At 43.1% G+C, this 27,666-nt stretch overlaps 1 protein-coding gene across 2 annotated transcripts in view; it reads left to right on the forward strand.

Moving 5' to 3' along the window:
- Nucleotides 1-27,666, forward strand: part of ADAM12 (ADAM metallopeptidase domain 12) — a 394,156-nt gene that overhangs the window by 85,090 nt on the left and 281,400 nt on the right. For both annotated transcript variants that reach the window (XR_001917324.1, XM_018041560.1), the window contains exon 3: nt 27,135-27,208. Coding sequence is in view for 1 of the 2 variants with exons in the window: in XM_018041560.1 (XP_017897049.1) it covers nt 27,135-27,208 (74 nt within the window). In the remaining variant the exon portion in view is untranslated. The remainder of the gene's footprint in view (nt 1-27,134; nt 27,209-27,666) is intronic.

Here is a 27,666-nt window from a genome sequence, read left to right on the forward strand (position 1 = left end):
TCCACTACTTCCCCATCTATTTGCCATGAAGTGATGGACCAGATGTCCTGATCTTTGTTTTTTCAATGTTGAGCTTTAAGCCAACTTTTTCACTCTCCTCGTTCACCTTCATCAAGAGGCTCCTTAGTTCCTCTTCTCTTTCTGCCATTAGAGTGGTATCATGTGCATATCTGAGGTTGCTGATACTTCTCCCAGCAATCCCAGAATGATACATAACACCACTTAAATATATAGGAAATAAGTGAATCCATTGTGTATAATGTAGGCCTTAGGGTAATACAGTTTAATTTCTAGAGAATGTTGCATTGAGAAAGGCTGTGGAATTTACAGTACGCTGCTTTAACTTACTCATAGTCTATTGCCGAATAATACTGTACCGTGCTGGGATAATTTAAAAATAGCCTTGGCCTGGGATCTTCATTCTTCTATGACAAATTTGGAAAACTCAGCAGTGGCCACAGGACAGGAAATGGTCAGTTTTCATTCCAATCCCAAAGAAGGGCAATGGCAAAGAATGTTCAAACTACCACACAATTGCATTCATTTCGCATGATAGCAAGGTAATGATCAAAGTCTTTCAAGTTAGGCTTCAACAGTATGTAAACCAAGAACTTCCAGATGTACAAGCTGAATTTAGAAAAGGCAGAGGAACTAGAGATCAAATTGCTAACATCCATTGGACCATAGAAAAACCAAGGGAATTCCAAAAAAATATCTACTTCTGCTTCATTGACTACACTAAAGCCTTTGACTGTGTGGATCATAACAAACCATGGAATTAGGAATACCAGACCACTTAACCTGTCTCCTGAGAAACCTTATGCAGGCCAGGAAGCAACAGTTAGAGCCAGATATGGAAAAATGGCCTGGTTCAAACTTGGGAAAGGTGTACATCAAGGCTGTGTGTCATCATCCTGCTTATTTAACTTATACGCAGAGTACATCATGCAAAATGTTGGGCTGGAAGACTCACAAGCCGGAGTCAAGATTGCTGGGAGAAATACAGCAACCTCAGATATGCACATGATACCACTCTAAAGGCAGAAAGAGAAGAGGAACTAAAGAGGCTCTTGGTGAAGGTGAATGAGGAGAGTGAAAAAGCTGACTTAAAACTCAACATTGAAAAAACAAAGATCAGGACATCTGATCCAATCACTTCACAGCAAATAGATGGGGAAGTAGTGGAAACAGTGGCAGATTTTATTTTCTTGGGCTCCAAAATCACTGTGGACAGTGACTGCAGCCAGAAAATTAAGAGACGCTTGCTTCTTGGAAGAAAATCTTTGACAAACCTAGACAGAGTATTAAAAAGCAGAGATATCACTTTGCCCATAACAAAGGTATGTATAGTTAAAAGTTATGGTTTTTCCAGTATTCATACACAAAAGTGAGAGTTGGACCATAAACAAGGCTGAGCACCAAAGAATTGACACTTTTAATTGTGCTGGAGAAGACTCTTGAGAGTCCCTTGAACTGTGAGGAGATCAAACCAGTCAATCCTAAAGGAAATCTGTCCTGAATATTCATTAGACTGACTGATACTAGAGCTCAAGCTCCAATATGTTGGCCACCTGATGTGAAGAGCCAACTCATTGAGAAAGCCCCTGATGCTGGGAAAGATTGAGGGCAAAAAGGCAAGGGGCAACAGAGGATGAGATATTTGGATGGCATTAGGGACTCAGTGGACATAAATATGAGCAAACTCTGGGAGATAGTACAGGACAGGGAAGCCTGGCTTGCTATACAGTTCATGGGATCACAAAGAGTTGAATACAACTCAGCAATTGAACAAATGAACAGCGACAAATGAATTAAGCAATATGAGATATAATGTGGTCTTACAGCTAGGAGAAGCAAGGTGAGGCATCACTTTGCAGTGAATTAAGAAGCCTGAGCCATCGTGCGTTAAAGAGTCTTTGCTATGCACAGTCCATCTGTCTCAAAGCGTGTGTGTAGACCAGTTTTAATCATATTGCTTGTTTTTCCTGTCCTGCTATGCAGAAGTAATCTCCTTTTACCATAAGCCTTGGTTTTACTCAAAGCATAACACCTCAGCTCCAAAATTCTCAGGAGCTAGAAATAGAATAAGACCTTCTTAAATGCCCTGAATGAATATCCTGATGAAAAAGTGCTGTGTGAATCTTCTCTTCTTAGGCAGTAATTTAATGTCCGGTCTTGGTAAACAGCCTGGGACCCCTTTATAGGTTGTTACGTTACTCTTTCTAATCAGATTTCTAGTGCTATTTAGCTATTCCCACTAATCACGAAAGCCCAATTTAATAGTAAAATTACAGTTTTGCTTAGAAAAGTCATGCATATATATTTGTACTTTTACAGCAGTAATGAAAACAGCTGTTGTTATATGACATGCATAGGTTAGTATGAACAATGGAAATACCAAAAGAATGAAAAGCGCATTGTGATAAATGGGGGTTTTTACAACCAGCATGCAGAAAGGAGTATCTGTGTTTCCTGAGACAGCAATAGATCACACGTACTTAAAGAAACATTAACCTCGCCCATGTAAAAATGTTTAACACATCACATAGAGAAGTTATCAAATCAGCCTTCTCTCCTCACTCACTCACTTTTGCCCAGGCATCAGTGTCCTTCCAGGCACCCAGCTTTCCACTTTGTTCCTTCGTTGGCTTATGCTCTTCTTTTATCCTGATGTTCAGCCTCCCCCCAAAGCTGTGTCTCCACTTCCTTTGCTCCTCTTTGGAATGGGTCATTTCTTCTCTGTTGTCTTAGTGACTGTACTCAACGAGTGGAAATTGGAAGTAATATGGGCTTTACCATATTAAGACTAAAAAATACCTTCTGTTTGGGCCTTTGCAATTCTGGAAAAAGATGCATGTTTTGGTAATGGTATAGATAACCTATTTGAAAAACTTTCACTTTGTATCTAAAAGTTATTTTTCAATGGTGATTTATAATGTAGCATAACAGAGGATCCTTTCTAATGGAGGTTTCCTTTTTAAACACAACTGAGTACAAATTGGCTTTAGACAGGAGACAACTGTGCCTTTATTTTAAATTTATAGAGATTATTTCCAGCTCTTTAGACCCCTTCTACCCCCTTGTACCTTGGACCTCTCCTCATTATCCTATGTCCTCATGCAAGGGGTGAATTCTTTCCAAGGATCTGTGTTCTTTCTTATCATAATGATTTCTGGTTTTGCTAAAAACTCATTTATCATGTTCAAAAATATCATTAAAGACCAATTACTTTCTAAAAAATGCTGACTTTCCATTTTCAGCGTAAGCCTCCTTGAGATAGTACACAAAAGGAACCCAGGTCCAGAAGCACATCTGTGATCACAAGAACAAGTTAGTGAAGACTGAGTCTGATCATGCCCCCCACCCCAACCCCTCCACCCATCCTTGGAAGAATAGTCTGAGGGCTGGAGGCTGAACTTACAGAGTCTGGCACAGAAACGAGCGTGGTGAAGAAGGACGAACAGGTTGGAATGATGAAAGCATAGGGGGTGGGGGTAGGGTTTGAGGAACAATAAGAGAATTTAGCCAAATGATTATTTGATTTAAGCATCAGAATTGGATGACCCTGAGAATCCCTCCAGAGAACACTGCAGATTGTTGCTTCTCCAGAGAATGTTGAAATTTTAGATAAGGCCAGGATGTTTTTGTACACTATTTGGATTTGAAATTTTTCTTAAGTGGCTCAAGCTGTCCCACGGTTATGACACACACTGCCCATATATGTTCCATAAATTGGAAAAAGATTAAGTGATTAGTCCCCGGTCACAGAGTATAAACTAGGATTAAGGGGGCAGAGTATTAACTGTGCCTTAAAATTAGGAAAGAAGGTTTGCAAAGGGTGTTATCATCCACTTGGATGAGACGAGAGCAGACGGATGTGTTTTTATCTTCTGAGAATTACTCTGTGGGTTTGTAATGATCTCTGCCTCTCTATCGCTCAAGACTGAATGCAAACTTTTGATGATTGTCTTCAAATCTTCCTGCCAAGTGATCACACCCTATAAGCCCTGATCTCAAATAAATACACGTCCTTCCCCAGATCCACTGCTCCAGCTCTACCGATCACTGCTCCCACCCCCATGTTCCTTTTCGCCTGTCTCTCCAAGGTTTTGCACATTTGACTCAGAAACGAGAAAGTTCTCCTGTACTCCCACCAGCATGCCCTGGTCTTCCTGTGGCAATAACTGAAGACCTGTCTCTTCCAGAAAACCTCCCCAGATTCTAATCAATTACACAGTTATCTATTTTCCAGTCTTCCATCGTCTCTGGGGCCGAGTGAAACTGCATTCACACTGACGTGGGCTGAACGTGCTTATATTTTGGCGTGTTTCCTCCCGTTCAAAGGTGGTCTTAAAAATACATAACCCATCTGTTCGCATGTATAAATAAAATAATGAGGAAGAGTGCTGTTCAAAGCAGGGAATTGTTAGTATTTAGGAAGTTATAGACCATCTGCTTAAATATAGCTATTTATGAGGGAAAATTTTAAACTCGGGCTTCTCAACTGTGGTTCTGTTAACATGTTGGGCAGGATAATTCTTTGCTGGAGGAGTAGGGGAAGGCTGGGTTATCCTGTGCATAACAGGATGCTTAGCAGCATCCCCAGTGTCTACTCACTTTGCCAACAGCAAATAGCATCCTTCACCAATAGCATCCTTCACCCAGTCCTGATAATCCCAAGTATCTCCAGATGTTGCCACATGTGCCCTGGGGGCAAAATCACGCCAGGTTGATAAGCAACCCAGAGGAGTAGGGTGAGGAGGGAAGTGGGAGGGGGGTTCAGGATGGGGGAACACATGTATACCTGTGGCTGAGTCACGTTGATGTGTGGCAAAAGCCATCACGATACTGTAAAGTAATTATCCTCTAATTAAATAAGTTTTTTAATAAAATAATAAATAGAATGGTTGCTTGCTTGAAATATTCATCTTTATCCAGCAGGTGAAACTCAAAAGACCTACTGACCGAAACCTTTGGACCCCCTCAGCAGTTGGTCTTTTTCGTCATAGCGTAGTCATGGAATCTCATAGCAATATATTTACATGAGCAGCACTTTGTCTGTGAACCTGTAAGAAGAATTAAGCATCAACCCATGTAGACTCTTATATCTGGGTTTTCAGGGTTGTTTTAATTTTTCTGTTCAGAATTTTATTTTTCAATCAGGTCAGTTTTTGTGTTTCCTATTGATTAAAAAAAAAAATGTGAGGTTGTGTGCTAATAAATTCTCCACCAAATAAAATCAGGGTCTTATGTTAATAGCAGAAATGTTGAAGCAGTGTTTGAGTGTTCCAAAAAGGTGTCTTGATTGTAAATTGTATAGAAACGTGATTGATTATTGCTCTTGGTAGAAGGAATGTTCCCCCTCCCAAGTTGTCAAAGATATATGCAGATATATGCAGATGTTATTGCCAGAGTGACGGGGACTACCTCTTAGCTTGGAGGCTCTGAACTGGGTAATGGGAACCAGGAAAGAGTCCCATGAATAGCATCAGCCCTGGCCTTTTCCTCTATGCCCAATTCGCATCAGGTGCCACAGGGTCAGGCAGGTGGAGGGAAACAACAGCCTCCCTCTTTCTTTCTGGGCCACCTTGGAGCTTCAACTTTGACCCCAGCTCTTGACCAGGGTGCATGCATAGCAGATATGCATGATCTGGGCAGAAACCTTCAACGGTTGGAAATCGCAGTGGGATTCTCTGAACTGCAGAATGCTGTCGGCTTGATTTCTGAGTAAACAGAAGCTTGCACGTTTCATGAATGAGTTCAAGATATTTTATGCTACAAAGGCCTAAAGAGTAGGAAAGAGGGATAAAGGGAATAACTCGGAGATGGTGAAGAGGCCGACGGCACCGGAGATGGTGAAGAGGATAAGAGGCTGACAGCAGAGTGTTAACAGCAACAAAACATTATAGAGGAAGGGAATAATGCAGAGAAGTTCCAGCTGAGCACTTATAGATATATATACACATTTCTGGATCGGGAATGATAGTTGCTTAGTGAAAGATCTGTGGCAAGGAAATGGGCCCAGAGTTCAATTCTGCCACTTGTGAGCCTGGTGACCTGCTGTGCTCTGTTGCTCAGTCCTGTCCAGCTCTTTGTGACCCTGTGGACTGTAGCCCACCAGGCTCCCCTGTCCATGGGATTTCCCAGACAAGAAGACTGGAGTGGGGTGCCATTTCCTTCTCCAGGGGGTCTTCCCCACCCAGGGATCAAACCCACATCTCCTGCGTTGGCAGGCAGAGTCTATACCACTGAGCTACCTGGAAAGTCCCAATTTTTCAATATAAGCTGTGCCAAATATTTTTCTGTTTATATCTGTGCATACTTTTCTGGTTATTTCCTGTAAATGAATTCTTAAGAGTGGAATTGTTGAATCAAAGATATATACGTTTTTAAGGGGTATTATAACTATTTCCAGATTGCTTCATGGAAGGCTGTACCAATTTACACTTGAACCAGCTGTGTAAGAGAGTGCTCATTTTTTGGCGTCACACCAACAACGTAACAGCACACTTTAATAAGCCTGACATGGCACTGAGTAGCTACTAGGTTGCCCAAAAGAGTCATGGCTTTAAAAGTGCTCAGGTTGGAACTATGAGTCAAAATTCACAAGATAAATCAGTGCGCAAAATGACGAGGCATGCAGGTCAATTTAAAAACCAGCTAAGCAGCTCTGGGAAGGGAGAATCTGGGATAACAGCAGTTCATAGGATAAAGAGCTGGGATCAGAGTCAATGACAAGCTGATGTGGTCCTGGACCGAATTTACAGACTTTTAAGGTACAGATTGAGGAGGGTAAGGGGTGGCACTGAAACATAAGTTAGGCAACGCATAGCTGAAATATTGCAATAGCGACTCCACTTTAAGAACATTCTCTGAGCAAAAGGAAGGCAAAATGTATTTAACACCCAAGACCTTTTTTGGAGACTCTGTTATGTATTTGATGGTTTGGGCTAATCATAGCAAATTCTTCACTGTTGAAACTGTTCTCTATCTTCACATTTGAACCACTTTGTGAATTTGTGGGATTTTCTTGTCGCTCTTACACAGCTCCGTCATTTTGACTATCAGCTATCTATTGGTAACATACAAACACAGAATTACTGTACCTTTTATTTTTGTTTATTAAACTCTTAATTTTTTATTGGCGTGTAGCTGTTGTGTTAGGTACAGTGTACGGCAGAGCAATTCAGTTATACATATGCATGTACCTATTGTTCTTAAAATTCTCTTTCCATTTAGGTTGTTACATAATATTGAGCAGAGTTCCCTGTGCTATACAGTAGGTCTTTGTTGGTTATCCATTTTAAATATACTGATGTGTACATGTCAAGTAACTTTAATGTTAAAATATAATTTTATGTGCCTTTGGCTTTTATCGCAGAGTCTGCCTTTTACAGATACTGCATCAAATGTGGTCATTTGACGTGTTTCCATGGGAGTTCCATCATAAGCTGTTTATGTATATGTTTGGAGAAGTGCATTCATACTTAGCTTTTTCCCTTCCTTCATCTGGTATCATACTTTTTGCAGCAGCCAACAAGGGATTGTCAAGCGTAAACCCAGCAGTGGTTTGTAAAGGCTACTCATGATGCTTCTGCAGGCTGTGGTCTGCATCACATAATGTTGTTTGGGAATATGGGTATTTTTGCACAGCACATACTTGCATTACACAGGTATTTCCTACAACACAGTAGAGAATAAATGATCAAGTTTTGAAAAATGATGTGGCTCTGGAGCAGAGTCCCCGAGCAGTGACTCAGTGATAATCACACACCATGGAAACCAGCGGGAGGAACAGGGGTGTGTAGCTCCTACAGAAGAGGTGTGTGTGGAGGGGACAATGACTTTGCATGCCTTTGAAAATACAGTCCTTTTCAACAGGATATCTTTAAAGAAGGGACAGGCAGCTACCTACCAAGCATTTTAATGTAAATATGTTCAGGCACACACGTCCTGGTGGCCCCCACAAGCAGGGGTGGGCATAAGCCTGCTTTTCTCTCCAGCCACTGCCTTTCATGAGATCTACCTGCCAGCAGTTTGCATCGTTCATAGCAGACAAGGCGTGGAGATTCACAACCTACCCGTCAAGTGTGTGTATGGTTCCCTGTTGCTCTGCCCTTCATCGCAGCGGCTTATTTCTGAGCTTTTCTTGTCAGATGAAGAGAGATTAGCTTGCCTTCTGTCTGCTCCACGTCCCATAGTTTCGCTGTTTTGTTTTTCTTTATGAACGGCAGCTTTCTAGGATGGGCCCAAAAGATGTACAGGTGAAACAGGGCAGGAGTATGTATATGTCTTGGGGGTGAGGGACAGAGTCCCCTCGATTTGTTGAGAAGAGCTTTATAAACATTCCTTTTCTTATTCGGATAACCATGATTGACAGTTTGGATAAGGCTTTTACGAGGAATTCTTTCTTTCAAAAATTCCAGTAGAAGAATAGAAATAAATATGTTTTTGTATGTGTATTTTTGCTATCAGATATTATGGCAAAATGGAAAGTAGATTGTGAGAATGGGAATGTTATGCTGGATTGGAGGCAGAAATATATCCTTAGGTAAAGGAGCAGAGGTGTGATCAATACAAGCAGAGTGTGGTGTAATCCTTACCGTCAATCACATTAAGTGCCTCCTGTGTGCAGCCTTGTCCAAGTGCTGATATAAACTATGTCATTTAATCCTCCCAGCTGATATTACTATGATTTACAAGTGAAGAAACAGGCTCACAGAGGCTAACAATGACTAAGTCACAGTGGCAGTAATTCATGGAGCTTGAATTTGACCCTGATTCTCTTGTGATCCTATTTATTTTTAGAGAGGGGAAGGTAGCTATAATGAAAAAAAAAAAAGAGTTCTAGTTTAGAATAAAGCTAGCGATGGACTTAATTGATCGCCTCTTTTTTCTTCCATGAAACCTAGCTTAAAAAAAAAATCTTTCCCGAAGTGTAATTGATTTACAATGTTGTGTTAGTTTCAGGTTGACAGCAAAGTGATTCAGTTATACATACAAACATATATATGTATATTCTTTTTCAGGTTCTTTTCTAAATTATTACAATCTTGAGCATAATTCACATGTATCCCAGTGTTCATTGTGGCACTATTTATGATAGTTGGAACATGGGAAAAACCTAAGTGTCCATTGACAGTGAATGGATGTGGATAAATATGTATATATATATATGTGTATATATCAGTTCAGTTCAGTCGCTCAGTCGTGTCTGACTCTTTGAGACTCCATGAATTGCAGCACGCCAGGCCTCCCTGTCGGAGAAGACAATGGCACCCCACTCCAGTACTCTTGCCTGGAAAATCCCATGGACGGAGGAGCCTGGTGGGCTGCAGTCCATGGGGTCACTAAGGGTCGGACACGACTGAGCGACTTCACTTTCACTTTTCATTTTCGTATGTTGGAGAACGAAATGGCAACCCACTCCAGTGTTCTTGCCTGGAGAATCCCAGGGACGAGGGAGCCTGGTGGGCTGCTGTCTATGGGGTCGCATAGAGTCAGACATGACTGAAGTGACTTAGCAGTAGCAGGCCTCCCTGTCCATCACCAACTCCCGGAGTTCCCTCAAACTCACATCCATAGAGTCGGTGATGCCATCCAGCCATCTCATCCTCTGTCATCCTCTTCTCCTCCTGCCCCCAATCCCTCCCAGCATCAGAGTCTTTTCCAATGAGTCAACTCTTCATGTGAGGTGGCCAAAGGACTGGAGTTTCAGCTTTAGCATCATTCCTTCCAAAGAACACCCAGGACTGACCTCCTTTAGAATGGACTGGTTGGATCTCCTTGCAGTCCAAGGGACTCTCAAGAGTCTTCTCCAACACCACAATTCAAAAGCATCAATTTTTTGGTGCTCAGCTTTCTTCACAGTCCAACTCTCACATCCATACATGACCACTGGAAAAACCATAGCCTTGACTAGATGGACCTTTGTTGGCAAAGTAATGTGTATATATATATGCAACCTATATATATGTATACATGTATACAATGTATATATATGCAATGTGTATATATATGTATACAATATATATATGTATATACATTTGTGATGGAATGTTGCTCAGCCATAAAAAGGAATGAAACTGAGTTATTTGTAGAGGTGTGGATGGACCTGGAGCCTGTCATACAGAGTGAAGTCAGCAGAAAGAGAAAAATATTGTATACTAATGCATGTAGGTGGAATCTGGAAAAATGGTACAGGTGAGCCGAGTTCCAGGGCAAGAATGGTGATGAAGTTGCAGAGACTGGGGAGGGGAAGGTGAGGGGGGACGAACCAGGAGATCAGGTTTGGCATACAGGCACTGCCACGTGTGAAACAGACAGCTAGAGGGGACCTGAGGCGGAGCACAGGGAGCTCAGCTCGGTGCCCTGTGCTGACCCGGAGGCGGGGGACGAGGAGGCCGGGGGAGGCTCCCGGGGGAGGGGATAGAAACAAACACTGCTGGTAAAGCGATTATACTTCAATGGAAAAGATTTTAAAAATGAGAATAGTTCCCTGAGTATGCCCAGTGTTTCTATTTATAAAGAATTATCAGGGAAACCTTGAATTTAAACTTGATGACCGTGCAACAGTTTTTAGAGTTCTTTATTTCAGTGCACCCTTAGGTAAGATCCCCTTTTCCGTGTAAGAAAAGTCCATATGTGTATGCAGTTTTATTTATACATAATGTCTTCCAGTTAGTAACTCATCTGAAATTGTTTCTGAACGACTCCCTTTGAAATTGTTACTAATAGATTTTTTTTTTTCAGTAGAGCTTCAGGCATCCTTGTATGACATTCTATCTCTAGAAAATAACAGAATTTTCATTCTCTTTGGTTCAAAAGGACTTCCCGGGTGGCTCAGACGGTAAGAATCTACCTTCTGAGCCCAGGTAGGAGAACCTGTAGGAGACCAGTTTCAGTCCCTGGTTCTGAAAGATCCCCTGGAAGAGGAAATGGCATCCCACTTCGGTATTCTTCTCTGGAGAATTCCATGGACAGAGGAACCTGTCAGGCTACAGTCCATGGGGTTGCAAAGAGTCAGACATGACCGAGTGACTAATACTTTCACTTTCTTGGAGAAAAATCTTGAAGGTTGGCCATAGACTATTCATACCCCTCTGCTGGGTCTGTTAGCCGTCTTGACACCTCTTTCTCTGTTTTGCCTTTTGTCACGTCAACATTACTTAGTTGTACTTAGTTTACGATCCAGGTAAATGATTATTGGTCCAGTTTCGTATAGATGATGTAAGGTCATTTACAGGAATGGAGCTGCTCCTTTTTTCTTCCCAGAAGGACAAAGAGGGAGCCCTGAGCCCACCTGGCTGTCCTTAAAGCCGAAGTCACGGATACCCGCTGGGAAGGACGTGAAGGCACAGTGGTGACTGCGGACTTCATTCAGCGTGACCGCTTGGAGGCAGCTAGCACTGTCCTAGGAGAAACTCCACGCGGTAGCCTCTTAAATGCTGTTACATTTACGCTCTATGGTTTATTTTAAGATGGCTAATCCAGGAATGCTCAAAATAGGCTAAGAACTTGCTGATGACACATTTGTGATAACTCCAGCCTTGTTCTCAGCAAGGAGATTTTCTATGTTGGCCTAAAAACTGTCTGTATTAACGGTAAATTTAAATACGTAACTTTGTTAACACAATATCAACAACAAAGTAGCTTATATTCTGTTGTTCTCAGTCATGTCTGACTCTCTGCGACCCCATGCACTGTAGCCCACCAGGTTTCTCTGTCTGTGGGGATTCTCCAAGCAAGAGTACTGGAGTGGCTTGCCGTGCCCTCCTCCAAGGGATCTTCCCAACCCAGGGATCGAATCCAGGTCTCCCGCATTGCAAGTGGCTTCTTTACGATCTGGGCCACCAAGGAAGTTCAGTATAATAAGGTATTTTCATTACTCTGAACTTTGGAGTGAAGGTCAAGATTGGTTCAGAGGGTAAACTGCCTGAATATAACAGAGGACCTGGGGTGTAACTATTTGATGAAGAGATGACTTGAGCAGCACTTCTGAATGTCTTGATCAAATGAATCAAACCAATGAGCAATGGTTTCGTGCTTTGGATGTATGAGAAAGTAACACTTGAGGCTCCCTGATGTATATTCAAAGTTGACTGAGGCTTCCAGAAGCTTGTAGCCTGGCGAGCACTTTGCCGGGAACAGAAATAACCACGCCCCAGGCAGAATGTGAGGCATCGTGTAAAGTGCAGGGACAGAAGAGCTCTACCCGAGCTGTCAGGCAGGGACCTGAAGGTTAGGAGCATCTCATGGGCCCTTCTGGGATGAGGAGGAGTCCTGGAGGCCAGAGGAGGCAACAGAAGAAAAAGGCAAGTTCATCCGTTTCTGCTATGCTTATTTCTAATCATCCAACCCACATCATCATCCTATCTGATTTTAGACCAGAGATTGTGAACTCCAGCACTGCGAGGAGCCAGGCTGGTGTTATAAACAAGCAAAGCTGGCCAGGTCACCTGACAATGGATCTCCTTTGCCCTTGGCCTCCGTGTGCAGGTACAGTCAGGCAGGGGGTACTGGAAGGATGAGCAGTCACTCTTCAATTTTAGCCGGTTATTGCCCTGTGAAGTGCGAGCCCAGGGTTGCCATTTTTCTGGTTCTGTTTTTTCTCCAAGAAGCAACCCATCCAGATTTGTCTCAGAATTCTCCTGACTCTTAGAGTTCAGCAATTAAATCAAATTGACAAACTGGGTGGCCTGCACTTTGGTGCCAAACCAACATCAGCTGCAGGCCGAGTGAGGCTCGTGAACTGTCACCCTGGGAAACTGGGTCTGGTACAGCAGCTCTGAAAATGTGGTCCCGGGACCAGCAGCATCATCGGACTACCTCTTAGAAATGCAACTGCCAGGCTCCATCCCAGATCTACTGAATAAGAAACTCGGTGAACCCTACAATATGTATTTCCATAAGCCCTCTAGGAGATTTAGATGCTCGCTTAAGTTTGAGAATTTTTTTTTTTTATGTTTTTAAGTGGCTGGGGAAAACAATCAAAAGATGTTTGCTATTTCATGTTATATAAAATGACATGAAGTTCAAATGTCCCTGTTCATAAATCAAGTTTTATTGGCACATAGCCATGCCCATTCATTGATGAATTGTCTGTGGCTGCTTTTGCCCTGCACCAGCAGGGTTGAGTAGTCCTAGCAAAGGCCAAATGGTCCACAAAACTTAAAATATTTATGGAAAAAAATATGGAAAACTGTGTCTTCTGGGGTACAAAGTCCTTTGCACTCCATGGAGTGAGTGGCCACTTGAGTCCCTCTCTGCCCTCTGTGTCCTCCATCACAGGGCTGTCATCCACGCTCACAGTGCCATCCTGTCTGGCTCCACCTCCTAACGCTGCCCCTGGGGTCCTCCCCCAGCCCCTGCCAGCCACCTGCATCCTGCCTGCTGTTTCTCCCTCCTGATGCTGAGGCCCAAATGCCCCAAGAAATAGCACAAGAGGCAAGCTACAGGGAAAGCTGGTGACATGCATCCTGCAATTTCTGTCTGAAGTTGTGTAATATGAATTCCCATAGCTCTCTACAAGGCTTTTAGCATGAGTTTGCATGGAGCAATTAGGGTGTGTTTTATAAAAAGTTAGCAATTAGCTGTAACACTGTTTGGGACAGAAAAACTTGTTTACACTAGGCTTCACTTCGGACAGAATGACTTGATAGTGCCTTCGTGATTGACAGCAGGATTACTTTTTTAAAGAGTTTATTATATTGCGCTAATGTTTATTTGAAAGAGATTACAGTGATGTTTTATAAATGGCCCTTAGTCAACATATGAATGGGATAGTCTCTCTAGAAGACAGCTTGCCTGCAAACAAACTAGCAACTTAAGCTATTAACTTCCACTGACTGGCAGTTTCGAAATGGGGTTGTAGGGAAAAAATGGTACTTGAATGTTTCCAGACATCAAATTAGTTAGATAAATGAACTTTCAATTGGAAACCAGGCCTTCTAGTTAATAAACACAGTGCGTATTATTTTACGTCTGTGTCTTGTAAAACTAGGCAACTCATTCCAAAAAGCAATGCTCTGTCCTGTTTTCTATTATAATACTCCAGATTATATCAGTGAGCAAACCTTAGGAAGGGTTATCTTTAAAATATTTCACATCAAGACGAAGAGAATTCATGTGTCCTACGTTGTGTCCTATGTTGTGTCCACCTTGTGTCCAAGGTTCTTCCAGAACCTTCCACCCTCTTCTGTAACACTGGTCAGACAGGAAGAAGATCTTCCTTCCATACAAAACAAGTGTCACTGAACTCAGTTTCAGCTGCTTGATGCTCAAAAGCCAATATTCTTTCTGACTTACTTCACTCTGTATGAAAAACAGGTATTGTATGTTAAGGCATATATGTGTAATCTAGAGAGATGGTATAGATGATCTTATTTGCAAAGCAGAAATAGAGACGCAGATGTAGAGAACAAACGTATAGAATCCAAGTGGGGAAGGGAAAGGATGGGAAAAGCTGGAGACTGGCATTGACGTGTATTCTCATGGGATTGACATGTGTGGACTAGATAACCAATGAGAAGCTCCTGAATAGCACAGGGAACTCTGCTCGATGCTCTGTGATGACCTAAACTGGAAGGAAATCCAAAAAAGAGAGGATATATGTATGTGCTCAGTCACTCAGTTGTGTCTGACTCTTTGCGACCCCATGGACTGTAGCCTGCCAGGCTCCGTTGTCTATGGGATTCTCCAGGCAAGACTCTTGGAGTGGGTTGCCATTCCCTTCTCCAGGGGATCTTCCCAACCCAGGGATCCAACCTGTGTCTCCTGCATTGCAGGCATATTCTTTACCAACTGAGGCACCAGGGAAGCCCCTATAAACAGGCCACCAATTAATGAATATATAATATTTCTCTTTGAAAACTTGTTAGCATCTTACAGAACTTAGTTTTATTATCCGCATTTAGATCAAAATACAGAAAGCATCAAAGGCTTTCGATTTGGGTAAAAAGCAGTAAATAATAAGTGAAATGGTCTTTTGTCAATGTCATTCTGGGACGTAGCGGTTTTGTTTGTGATTGGATTTCTGTAATAAACATGCATTTCCATCTCGTCACGCACAATGGTTTCCAAACAGACATTTCACTCTTTGAATCTCACAGCAATCTGCCTGACGATTTCAGTTTTCTATTGCTGTTCTGCCAAACTGCCACAATTTAAGTGGCTTGAAACTATCCCCCTTTTTGATCTCTCAGTTCTGAAGGTCACGAGGCAGGTGGCTGAGTTGGATTTCCTGCTTTGCATCTCACTAGGTTAAAATCAAGGCTCTCTCCGAGCTGCCCTTCTTGATGGCGACATGGGGGTGGGTCTGTCCTGCTCATCTGAGATGCTGGCAGCAGTCAGCTCTTGGAGGTTGTTGCGCTAAGATCCCTGTGTTCTTGCTGGCTGAAGGTGAAGGGCCATTTCTAGCTTCTCGCGGCCTCTGCTTCCATGGCTTGCGAAGCCCTTGCTCCATCTTAAAAGTGAGCTAAACGGTCGACTCTCCTGTACATCGGTCCAACCCCAGGGGTGAAAGTTACCTCTGCTTTTTAGGACCCTCGCGAGTACGCTGGGCCCATCTGAATAAACCAGGATATCTCCCTGTGTCTCTTTACACATCTACGAGGTCCCTTTTTTCAGGGAAGATGACATGTTCATGGGTTAGAACATCTGCGGTGCCAGTTTAGTCACTAAGTCGTGTCTGACTCTTGCGACCCCATGGACTATACCCTGCCGGACTCCTCTGTCCATGGGATTCCCCAGGCAAGACTGGAGTGGGTTGCCATTTCCTTCTCCAGGGGATCTTCCCCCACTCAGGGATCGAACCCAGGCCTCCTGCATTGCAGGTGATCTCTTGTATCGCAAACAGAATCTTTATGGGCTGAGCCACCAGGGAAGCCCCTCGAATATCTTTGGGGGCCCGTTTTTCTGCCACCCACACTGTTGGACGGATTGTCATCCCCAGAAGGGACAGCAGAGAGGCTGCCAGCAGTCCCTCCGCCCGAGGGGCAGCACCCGGCCTGTCTGTGGACACATTTCTGGCCTGAGCCTCTTCCAGGTACAATCTTCCAAATGGGAAAACACTGTTTTCAAGATGAAATAGTTCTTTATTCAGTTCAGTTGCTCAGTCATGTCCGACTTTTTGCGACCCCATGAATCGCAGCACGCCAGGCCTCCCTGTCCATCACCAACTCCCGGAGTTCACTCAGATTCAAGTCCATTGAGCCAGTGATGCCATCCAGCCATCTCATCCTCTGTTGTCCCCTTCTCCTCCTGCCCCCAATCCCTCCCAGCATCAGAGTCTTTTCCAATGAGTCAACTCTTCGCATGAGGTAGCCAAAGTACTGGAGTTTCAGCTTTAGCTGACTCATTGGAAAAGACCCTGATGCTGGGAAAGATTGAAGGCAGGAGGAGAAGGGGATGACAGAGGATGAGACGGTTGGATGGCATCACCGACTCGATGGATGTGAGTTTGAGTAAACTCCAGGAGTTGGTGATGGACAGGGAGGCCTGGCATGCTGCAGTCCATGGGGTCACAAAGAGTCAGGCACAACTTAGTGATTAAAAAACAAGGCATCACTCAGGGGCTCAGTGACCTTCTTCCCAGCTGTTGGAGGGAGTCTGAAGATGCTGAGGCAAACCCTGGCCCAGGCACCCAGCCAAGGCCTTCTGCTCACACAGCACTCCTCATCACAAGCCCTGTTTTTGTACTGCAGCCTCACTGACTGAACGTTCAGGAGAGGCCGGTGCTTCTTGTGTGCAGGATGACAGGCCCATGGCACTTGGGCTGCAGGTGGTCTTTTAAATGATCACGTGCCTGGCTGATGGGAAAATCCATCTTCGCCATTGACCTCCTGCCCCGGGCACCCTGATGTTGCTGAGCCATCAGCAGGCAGCCAGGCAGCGCTTGAGTTTGTCCGTCCCTCCTGATAATCGAGATGTCTGAAGGCAGGGGATGGGGAGGGAGGGCCACAGTGGTCTGGGGACCAGCCCACAAACTGCTAGGCTCTGACGTCAAGGGCCCAATTCCAGGGCCCAGCCACCAAGCCCAGAGCAGTTAAGAACCATTAAGCAGTAAAATAGACTGTCCGCAAACCCCTCCCACCCTGACTGCTTGCCCCTTCCTGGCATGGTGCCGATTTCTAGCTCTGCAGCCCCTCTCATCACCTTGTAACTGACATTGCTCTGTCTTGAGCTCGTCTACTCTTCCTCTTGTTGCACACTCTCTGCCCTCTGCTCCCATTTGGATTCTTTATCACTAAGGTCCCAAGAAATTGAGCAGCAGAGCAGGCGTCCTCTCCAGTGACCCAAAGGGGCCAGGAGCCAGGCCAGGAGCTGGCAGTCACTGGCTGCCTCAGCCAGCCCCGAGTGTGAGTGGTCCAGCTCCCAACCTCCTCTCAGCAGGGGAACAGAACCCAAGTCACCCTCGACGTCTTGGTTCCCCCCTCGCCAGGAAGGTGTCCCCTGTGCAGCCACGTGCATCTGTGGGATGCCTGCCTCTAGGAGTGAATTTTCCCCAAGTTCACCTTTGCATTGGATTGAAGAGAGGTGGTAACATAAGAATTGAAATTTAGATGGGTTAAGTTTGAGAAACCTGTATCATCGTGGTTTCCAGATTGCTTTCTGTTAAGTCAGGTTGTTGGGCTCCTCTTACAACCCAGCAGGGAGCTCCAGGAAGGGACACATGACAGTTTTCCACTCAGAATCTCCCTCCTCAGATGGACACAAAGCATGAGGAACTGTAATCCTGTAGTGTACAGATGCATGGAGGCAGAATAGCGCTATTTCAAAGAATTAATGAGGCTTTAAGATGCTCTGGTTCAGTTAGTTCAGTCAGTTCAGTTGCGTTTGACTCTTTGCAAGCCTGTGGACTGCAGCACGCCTGGCTTCCCTGTCCTTCACCAGCTCCCAGAGCTTGCACAAATGCATGTGCATCGAGTCAGTGATGCCATCCAACCATCTCATCCTCTGTCACTCCCTTCTCCTCCTGCCTTCAGTCTTTCCCAGCATCAGGGTCCTTTCCAATGAGCCAGTTCTTTGCATCCGTTGGCCAAAGTATTGGAGTTTCATCTTCAACATCAGTCCTTCCAATGAATATTCAGGACTGATTTCCTTTAGGATTGACTGGTTTGATCTCCTTGTAGTCCAAGGGACTCTCAAGAGTCTTCTCCAGCACCACAATTCAAAAGCATCAATTCTTTGGCACTCAGCTTTCTTTATGTTCCAACTCTCACATCCATACGTGACTAATGGAAAAAACTATAGATTTGACTAGATGGACCTTTGTTGGCAAAGTAATGCCTCTGCTTTTTAATATACTGACTAGGTTTGTCATAGCTTTTCTTCCAAGGAGCAAGCATCTTTTAATTCCATGGCTGTAGTCACCATCTGCAGTAATTTTGGAGCCCAAGAAAATAAAATCTCTCACTGTTTCCATTGTTTCCCCATCTATTTGCTATGAAGTGATGGGGAATGGATGCCATGATCTTCATTTTCTGAATGTTGAGTTTTAAGCCAGCTTTTTCACTCTCCTCTTTGACCTTCATCAAGAGGCTCTTTAGCTCCTCTTTGCTTTCTGCCATAAGGGTGGTGTCATCTACGTATCTGAGGTTATTGATATTTCTCCTGGCAATCTTGATTCCTGCTTGTCTGGCATTTTGCATGGGCTTCCCTCATAGCTCAGTCAGTAAGGAATCTGCCTGCAATGCAGGAGACTCCAGTTTGATTCCTGGGTTGGGAGGATCCACTGGAGAAGGAAATAGCAATTCCATTATTCTTGCCTGGAAAATCCCATGGACAGAGGAGCCTGGCAGGCTACAGTCCATGGGGTCTCAAGAGTCAGACATGACTTAGTAACTAAACCACCACCACCACTCGGCATATAAGTGAAATAAGCAGGGTGACAATATACAGCTTTGATATACTCCTTTCCCAACCTGGAACCAGTCTGTTGTTCTATGTCCAGTTCTAACTGTTGCTTCTTGACCTGCATATAGGTTTCTCAGGAGGCAGGTAACATGGTCTGGGATTCCCATCTCTTCAAGAATTTTCTACAGTTTGTTATGATCCACACAGTCAAAGGCTTCAGCATAGTCAATGAAGCAGAGGTAGATGTTTTTCTGGAATTCTCTTGCTTTTTCTATGATCCAACGGATGTTGGCAATTTGATCTCTGGTTCCTCTGCCTTTTCTAAATACAGTTTGAACATCTGGAAGTTCTCAGTTCATGTACTGTTGAAGCCTCACTTGGAGATTTTTGAACATTACCTTGCTAGCATGGGAGATGAGTACAATTGTGAGGTAGTTGGAACGTTCTTTGGCATTGCCTTTCTTTGGGATTGGAATGAAAACACCTTTTCCAGTCCTGTTGTCATTGCTGAGTTTTCCAAATTTGCTGGCATATTGAGTGCAACACTTTAACAGCATCATCTTTTAAGACTTGAAATAGCTCAGCTGGAATTCCATCACCTCCACTAGTTTTGTTTGTAGTGATGATTCTTAATGCCCACTTGACTTCAAATTCCAGGATGTCTGGCTCTAGGTGAGTGATCACACCATGATGGTTGTCTGGGTCATTAAGATCTTTTCTGTATGGTTCTTCTGTGTGTTCTTGCCACCTCTTCTTAATATCTTCTGCTTCTGTTAGGTCCATACCATTTCTTCCATGCCAATATTTTCATGAAATATTCCCTCGGTATCTCTAATTTTCTTGAAGATATCTCCAGTCTTTCCCATTCTATTGTTTTCCCCTATTTCATTGCATTGATCTCTATTTCTTCAAGATGCACTGGCTAGAATAGCCAAAAATGGAAATCTGAAATACTGCAAATTTAAGCATTAGTGTCCCACCAGTAGCAACAGCATAAAGAACTTGAAATAAGAACATCACACATGCCAAACAGCAAGCGGTTGTGCCTGTTTTGGTGGGAAGGGAGAAGTGGGCTGGAGACCTGTGAACCCATTGCGCAGAGAAATACAGTAAGAAAAAAACAGTGCAAAAAATAACCTCACATTTTAACATACAAACAGCTTCAAGCTACATTCCATGTCTTTTAAAAGCACTTCTTACCTGAGGAGAACATGTGCCATTCTGCACATTTTAACAAGAGGTTTGCTAATGTCCTTTTCCCATCAGAGAAAAGTATCAATGACTCATGAATAAACATCATTATTTACATAATAACTAAAAGTCTCCAAGCCAGGGACGCCCACTATGGTGCTCCAGTGCCCTCATCTTTACTGTGTTATTCTCCAGCTAATTCAATTTTGTCCTCTCTCAATTCCATGATGCTCATATCTTCCTGACTATGGAACCACTGCACTAATATTAAAGTGGTAATCAAGATTGCCTGTAAATATTCATAGCAATAAATGACTCCCTCGTGCCCTGTGAGTTCCAGGCTTGCAGCCTGAAGCATTTATTTAGTGCCAGGGAGGGATAGTTATTTCAGAGTCCCTGGAATACAATATTTTAATATTTGTGTTCTGCTTGAAAAACTAGGTTCCTCTGAGCTTCTGGTACCAATGGTTGAGATAAATGACTTTGGCTCTGACTGATTATCGTACTTGCAAGGATAACCTACACATGGTGATGGGTGTGTATTTGGCTGTGGTCCCCACTTCTGATTTTTAATGCAGTTCCCTTCCTTTCTGCAGGCTCACTCACCTTATTTCCACTTTATGGTCAGGTTAAGATTTTTCTAAGTCATTGAAAATTGGCTATTATTTAAAGACATAGAAACATTAAGGAGATGGGGCAGTGTATCATTCCATTCATCAGAGGTGGAAAAAATTCATAAGCATTCCCCCATCCATAGAAATATACCTTTGTTGACTTGGGATATTTTGTAGCCATCAAGGGTGAAACAATTTAAATCCAGGTTTAGGTGAGCCCCCAGTTACACAAATTAAAGAATGGCAGCCTAACATTTTCAAGTAAAATGTGAAAGTAGATCATTTTTAAGATCCCTTTATTGGTGTTATAATATTGCTTGTAAGTAACACATAGCAGAGAAAATAATTTACATTGCTGAAGGATATCATTTAAGAGGTTATTGTGAATAAAAATGTTATTAACAAGGACTAAACAAATAAAGGCGACCCAGTGAATAATAATGAAAAGAAAAATACTATAGCTAATTTTTAAAGATCACTTTTAAAATGTGTGTTTATATTTCCAGGTAAGAGGGATGTGCTGGACAAGTGCGTTGTGGGAGACTTCAGAAAAAGTAGAGGGCAGACGAGGGTCCCAGTGACAGGCCGTGGGGTTCAGCCAGAGCTTTATTTTGTAGACCTGTCTGGGCAAGCCATTTGGGAGAGCCAGCCTAAACTCATTTCCACGAGGAACTTACAAGGAGAGCAGCCTCAGAAGAAACTAAATATGCACTTGATCCTGGGCTTCTAGCTTCCAGAACTGCACAAAAATGAATTTTTGTTAATCTACCCAGTCTGAGATGCTTTGTCTTGGCAGCCTCAGCAAATGAATACAGGGTGGCTTCCAGGATTCTGGAAATATTTTGACTTTCCAGTTGGGTGGCAGATACCCTGATGATTATTTTATTGTTGTTTTTTAAATTATACTTTTATATAAATTGTATGTTTTATATATTCTTTTGGATATACTTTTCCCCATTAAAAAATAGAATTATAATGACTGTCAGGACATTTCTAGCATAGTGATAAGCATTTAATTGTTTTATTCAGCAAATACAGTTCTTTAAGCATTCAATAGAAGACATGATTTCATCAGAGCAATCAATATGTCATTTTTAAAAATGAATGCTGTATTTAACCAGTACTAGTTCATCATCTCCTATGTCTAAAAATCAAAAGAAAATGGGATGAATACATGCTTTTAGACTAAAAAATCTTTGGCAAGGAGTGGTTTTGAGTTAAAATAGCTCTCTGTTTAGCTTCTCCATTGAATTTGCCTATACAAGTCAGGTCTCAACTAAAATATACAGATAAAGCTCTTTCTACCTCCCTGGGGGAAAATGTATTCATTTGAAATATGTTGACACTACAACATTCTAACAGCTCCTGTAGGGACTTTATGTGGAATTAGTACAAATGTTTGTGTTTAATCTAGCTGAATTTTTCAGGGAGTGGAAAGGGTGCTGCAAATATTTAATTTTTATCCACAAATGTAATTGTCAGTATTTGTCTTTAAAATAATAATGTGTGAGAAAAAAGAAAAATATAAAATAGTGATGTATTAGGCAAACACAGTTTGCAATTAAAGTAATTATTTTCACACAAATATATGAACTAGACAAACATGCTGTTCGGAAACATCTTGACAGAACATTGAGATGTATTTTTGTTCTGCTATTTTATTGCAAATGTAATTAATGATCTTGTTTTTCTAAGATATAATTAATGAGTACAAACTGTAGACCTCAGAGAGAACTCTCTGTATGTGTCTGTAATTAAATCCCAGTGTCAGGAAATATGGGTAAATTTAGGTGAAAGTCCTTGCGGCACACTCGAAAGCCGATCCGGGGCTGAGAAACACATTTTGTCTCCTGTATTGAAATCAAAGGAAGTTATGCGTGTTTAGGAATATTGAGTTTAAAAGTTCAGCAAACACTCAGAAATCCATACAATTCTTAGAAACCCCAGGGATTATCAAAATATAGCAAGTAGGAAGTATGGTTTCACTAGATCACTGATGTTTGTACCGTCGTTAGGATGAATCCATAAAAAATAAGATCTGGGCTTCCGCGGCGGCTCAGTGGGAGACAATCCCCCTGCCAGTGCGGAAGACGTGGGTTTGATCCCTGCCCCGGGAAGATCCCACATGCCGCGGAGCAGCTAGGCCTGGGCACAGCTATTGAGCCCGTGCTCTAAAGCTCGGGAGTGGCACCTGCTGAGCCCGTGTGTAGCAACTGCTGAAGCCCCAGGCACTCTACAAGAGAGATCACCGCGGTGAGAAACCCACGCACCGCAAGCAGAGAGTGGCCCCGTTCACCCAAGCTGGAGAAAAGCCCGCACAGTGAGCAAGACCCAGCACAGTCAGAAATAAACATGTAAATACAATTATTTAAAAAAAAAAAAAAACAAGATCTGGTTAAACCCAGATATTATACTTAAGTATTTGATGTATATGAATATCCAGCAGTTTAACTCTCAAGCTTAAGTAACTACTTAAAAAATAATGTCACCCATCAATTAATTGAGAAGACCTTTCTTTATAAACAAAACAGAGCTTATGCTGGCACTCAGTTTTATCCCCCGAAGGCACCAATATTCAAAACAGTGTAGCGCTTGGGCAGCTATTGGATGGTGCAAGTTTCAGGTTTTTATTACCGACCAAGGGGTGCGCTGTAAAGACAGAAATTTCTGTGAACCCTGTGAAAATGAACTGTTCCACATCTGAGCTGTCTAGCAGGGATAACCAGTAGCTCCGTGTTGCTTTAGAGCCTTGAAATGTGTCCAGTGTGACTGATGAACTGATTTTTAATTTTCATATCACTTTAATTAATTTAAATGTAAGTAGCCATATGTGGCTAATGGTTACCATATTAGATATGGGAAATTACAAAAAGACATTCCAAGGGCTGCCCTAAAAATAGAGTGAATAATGTCTCACCCTTTGTGGTTCTCCCTGGTTATATGGCATTAGTTAATTCAAGTTGTAATATTTCCCCAAAAGTCGTGTGACCTTCCGTTGTGGGTTCTATCTCAATTTTGTTTCATCTTAACTCATTATTTTAATGTTAGTTATTGGAACTCATTAATACAATCCATTTATCTCTTAAAACATAGTAGCATGGGATTCTTCATAGACAAGCTGAAATGCTGTCTTGTAAAAAAGTCCCTTAAACTCTGGAGTTATAATTTTGTCATTCAGTTGCTAAGTGGCGTCTGACTCTTTGCAATCCCATGGCCTGCAGCATGCCAGGCTCCTCTGCCCGCTGTCTCCTGGAGTTTGCTCAAATTCATGTCCATTGAGTTGGGGATGCTATCTAACCATCTCATCCTCTGCTGCCCCCATCTCCTTTTGCCTTATTATTAAATATTCTTATTTAATAATATTATAATAGTTATAATAGTGTCTTTCAAATATGGGATGTTAGAGAATTATGTCTAAACTTATTCTCCTCTTATTGAAGCATGAATCCAAAAGAACTTAAAAAGGCAGACAAAACAAGTACACTGAAGTCAGCAGCAGTAATTTAATGTGGGTGATGATGTTTGAACAAGGTTGAAATTTCACTTGAAGCACCAGGGCAACACTGCCTGGGAGGAGCTGGTGATCTTGAGTTCATGTTGTCATTTCTGTCCTGACACATCTCTCCTCCACCGTGATCTTTTTAAGGCGCTAAGCAGCCTTCACTTCCTCAGTGGGCTATGATGGCATTTGGTCCTTCCTTACGCTGGCTGCTTCCCTTGTGGCTCAGATGGTAAAGAATCTGCCCGCAATGCGGGAGACCCAGGTTCAATCCCTGGATTGGTAAGATCCCCTGGAGAATGAAATGGCAACCCACTCTAGTATTCTTGCCTAGAGAATTCCCTGGATAGAGGAACCTGGCAGGGTACAGTCCACGGGGTCATAACAAGTCAGAAATGAGTGAGCGGCTCCACTTTCTTTCTTCTTTGTGTTGGCTGCATCATTTGTGAATTAACTCATTCTCTGCCCTCTCCCATCCACCTGGACAGTGGGCAGTACTGCCTGGCCTGAGCTGAGCACGGCAACTATGGTGAGCTGAGTCAGGGCATGGTCCTGCTGGATGAACTCTCCACCTCATCAGAATGAAAGCACAGCATTCACTTTTCAAAATCAACATTAAACATTTTAGAAATGCCTGATGGACACGTGATGCCTCCAACTGAAACATGTTAGCTGGGGGGAGCAGAGGGAGTTGGAGTCTGACCGCCCGTCCCCAGAATCCCTGAGGGTGTAATAGGCAGGGAAGCTGGGAGAGGCTTTGTCGAGTGACTGCGGGTTGGCAAATCTATTTTGACTTGGGTAAGGATGACGCATCATTGACTTGGGCTCCTCGAGAGGGATGTGGTACGTTCAGCCACCCTGGTTTGGATGGGGGCTAACCTGGGACAGGGGTGTGGGTTCAGGGACAGTACCCCATGGTTGTGCTCTCCAAGAGGGGCAAGGAGCTTGTTGGGATTTCTGGGGCAGAACAGTGAATATAGATGCCTGCCCCCCACTGACAGACCAGCAAGCACAGACTAGGGTTTCTTGGGACCCGGAAGCGAGGTGGAGGAAGGTGTCTGCCTAGCAAGAGGGAGGAGATGCAGAGCTGTCTGCCCTGCTCATTCACTCATTCCCTTCTTCACCAAATGTTAACTGAGCTTCTGTGATTTGTCTGGCACCACGGAGGATAAGGAAGGGGACAGAGGACGAGATGGTTGGATGGCATCAACAGCTCAATGGCCGTGGATCTGAGCACACTCTAAGAGATAGTGGAGCACAGGGAAGCTTGGCATGCTGCGGTCTGTGGACTATGACTGAGTGGCTGAACAACCAAACAACAAAAGGGACATGTTAGCAACAAATCCACATCCTGAATTGTAGTGAGTAGGAAGGGAGTTCTTCCTTCCAGGGAGGGAAGGGGCAGGAGACTGGGAAAAAGAATACCTGCGGGGAGGTGGGTGTCATTAGACTGGGGAATGAGGTAAGGCTTCTTCGGGTCATTGATATTTAAGCTGAGCCTGGGTAGTTGGGAGAAAGCATTCCAGGCAGAGGGAATGTTGCCTCAGAGCTGCCAAGCAGCCTGGTTTGTTGGAGGAGCTGGCAAAGCCAGTGTGGCTGGAGCTGGGTGAGCCAGGGGGAGAGCAGTGCAGGCGGGTGTGGAGGGCAGGGAGGGCCAGGCCATGCAGGCGCTGTGGGCCACGTGAAAGGGTCGGCATGTTCACTGTGAAAAACAGTGGACAGTGTGGAGGTTTCTCAAAACCTACAAAGAGAGTTACCATATGGCCCAGCAGTTCCACTCCTGGGCATATACCACCCCCCAAAAAAACCAAAAACACAAATTAAAAAAGATAGATGCACTCTAACGTTCATAGCAGCATTACTTACAAAGGCAAGATATGGGAGCAACCTAAGTGTCCATCAATAGATGAGTGGAGAATGGACGGATATGTGCAATGGAATACTACTCGGTCATAACAAGGAATGCAAATGTTGCTATTGGCAGCAACATGGAGGATTTGGAGGGTAAATACTGTATGATATCACTTATATATGGAATCTAAAAAATACAGCAAGTTAGTAAATACAGAGAAAAAAGAGCAGACTCATAGGTACAGGAAACAAATGAGTGGTTCGCAGTGGGGAGAGGGAGTGGGGAGAGGCCATGCAGGGGAAGGGAATTAAAGGTACAAACTATGAGGTACAGTATAAGCCACAAGGATAGAGAATATAGCCAGTATTTTTACAATAACTATGAACGGAATATAACCTTTCAAAATTATAAATCACTATGTTATACACCTGTAACATATAATATTTTGTATCAATTATGATTAAGTAAAATTTTTTTGAAAAAAAAATTGGCATCTTATCATCAGTGTGCTGGGATGTCAATGTACTGTCATCCACAAGGGTAGAGGGATGCGCCTGTGATTTTTAAAATATCCTCGCCCTGCCACTGGGGAGCGGATGGGAGGAAAGCTCAGGTAGATGTGGAGGAACTTGGGGTAGAGGGTGCTGCAACATCCAAGAGGTGTGAACCAGAGCAGGGTGTGGAGATATCCAACCTCGACAACAGGAATTATGCTTTGGAGGGTGACTCAATAGGACTTTTCAAGGATTAGATGATTTGTTGAGGGAGACAGACTTCAAATTTCTGACATGAACAGTTGGGGAAAAAGAAAGTGTCTTTGCTGGAAACAGAGAAACCAAGGAAGGAATAAATTATGAGTCAAGAAGGACCCCAAGCGTATGTGGCCCAAGGAAAGGCGAGCAGAGGCCAGGAATTCCGGGTGTGTCATTACTATCTGGGAGAGTGATGCATTTTCCAGACTCTCATCCTGCTTGTTTGGTCTCCTCTCCTCAAGGTCTCAGAATGGTCCCAGGAAGAAATGTATTTTTCTCTCTCTCCATTGACTATGTCTACAGAGAATATGCGGATATTGGCATGCCAAAGTGAAATGATTTTCAACTGACTTCTCTTATTTATCTTTCAGATTCACCCAGGAGTGTTGAATTTTCGAATACAACTGACCAGCAAAGAACTGATCGTGAACCTGGAAAGAAATGAGTAAGTCGGGTTAATTCATGTTTATGGCCTGACAGGAGAAAGTTTCGACATGGAGAATGGAAAGTGCTGTGTAATTGAGGTTGGCATTTAGAGACGCAGAACTGAAAGCGTGGATTTATAATCCAGATTCAGATTTGAGGCTGGAATTAGCTTCAAAAAATGATCCAATGGAAAAATAAAGAATTTTATCACTCTGAAAAAGAACTTTCTAATTCAGCAGGTTTTTCTCATAGTTCTGATGTTTCCTTTTTCAGAGCCTGATTTTTCAAGGATAGAGTTTAAGCATCCTCTGTTCTGTTCCAATAACTGTTCCATAATTAGTTGACTTTTGGCAATTCCTGGGTTATATAAGGAGAAACAACTTCAAATGGGTTGAAGCTCTTTTTTTCCTTGGGAAATACCAAGAGTTTATTTTATCTTTCAGAGCTTGTCTCCAGTGTTATGAAGTATTTATTTTA

Source organism: Capra hircus, chromosome 26 (assembly GCF_001704415.2).
Source record: "Capra hircus breed San Clemente chromosome 26, ASM170441v1, whole genome shotgun sequence".
Classification (NCBI taxonomy): domain Eukaryota; kingdom Metazoa; phylum Chordata; class Mammalia; order Artiodactyla; family Bovidae; genus Capra; species Capra hircus.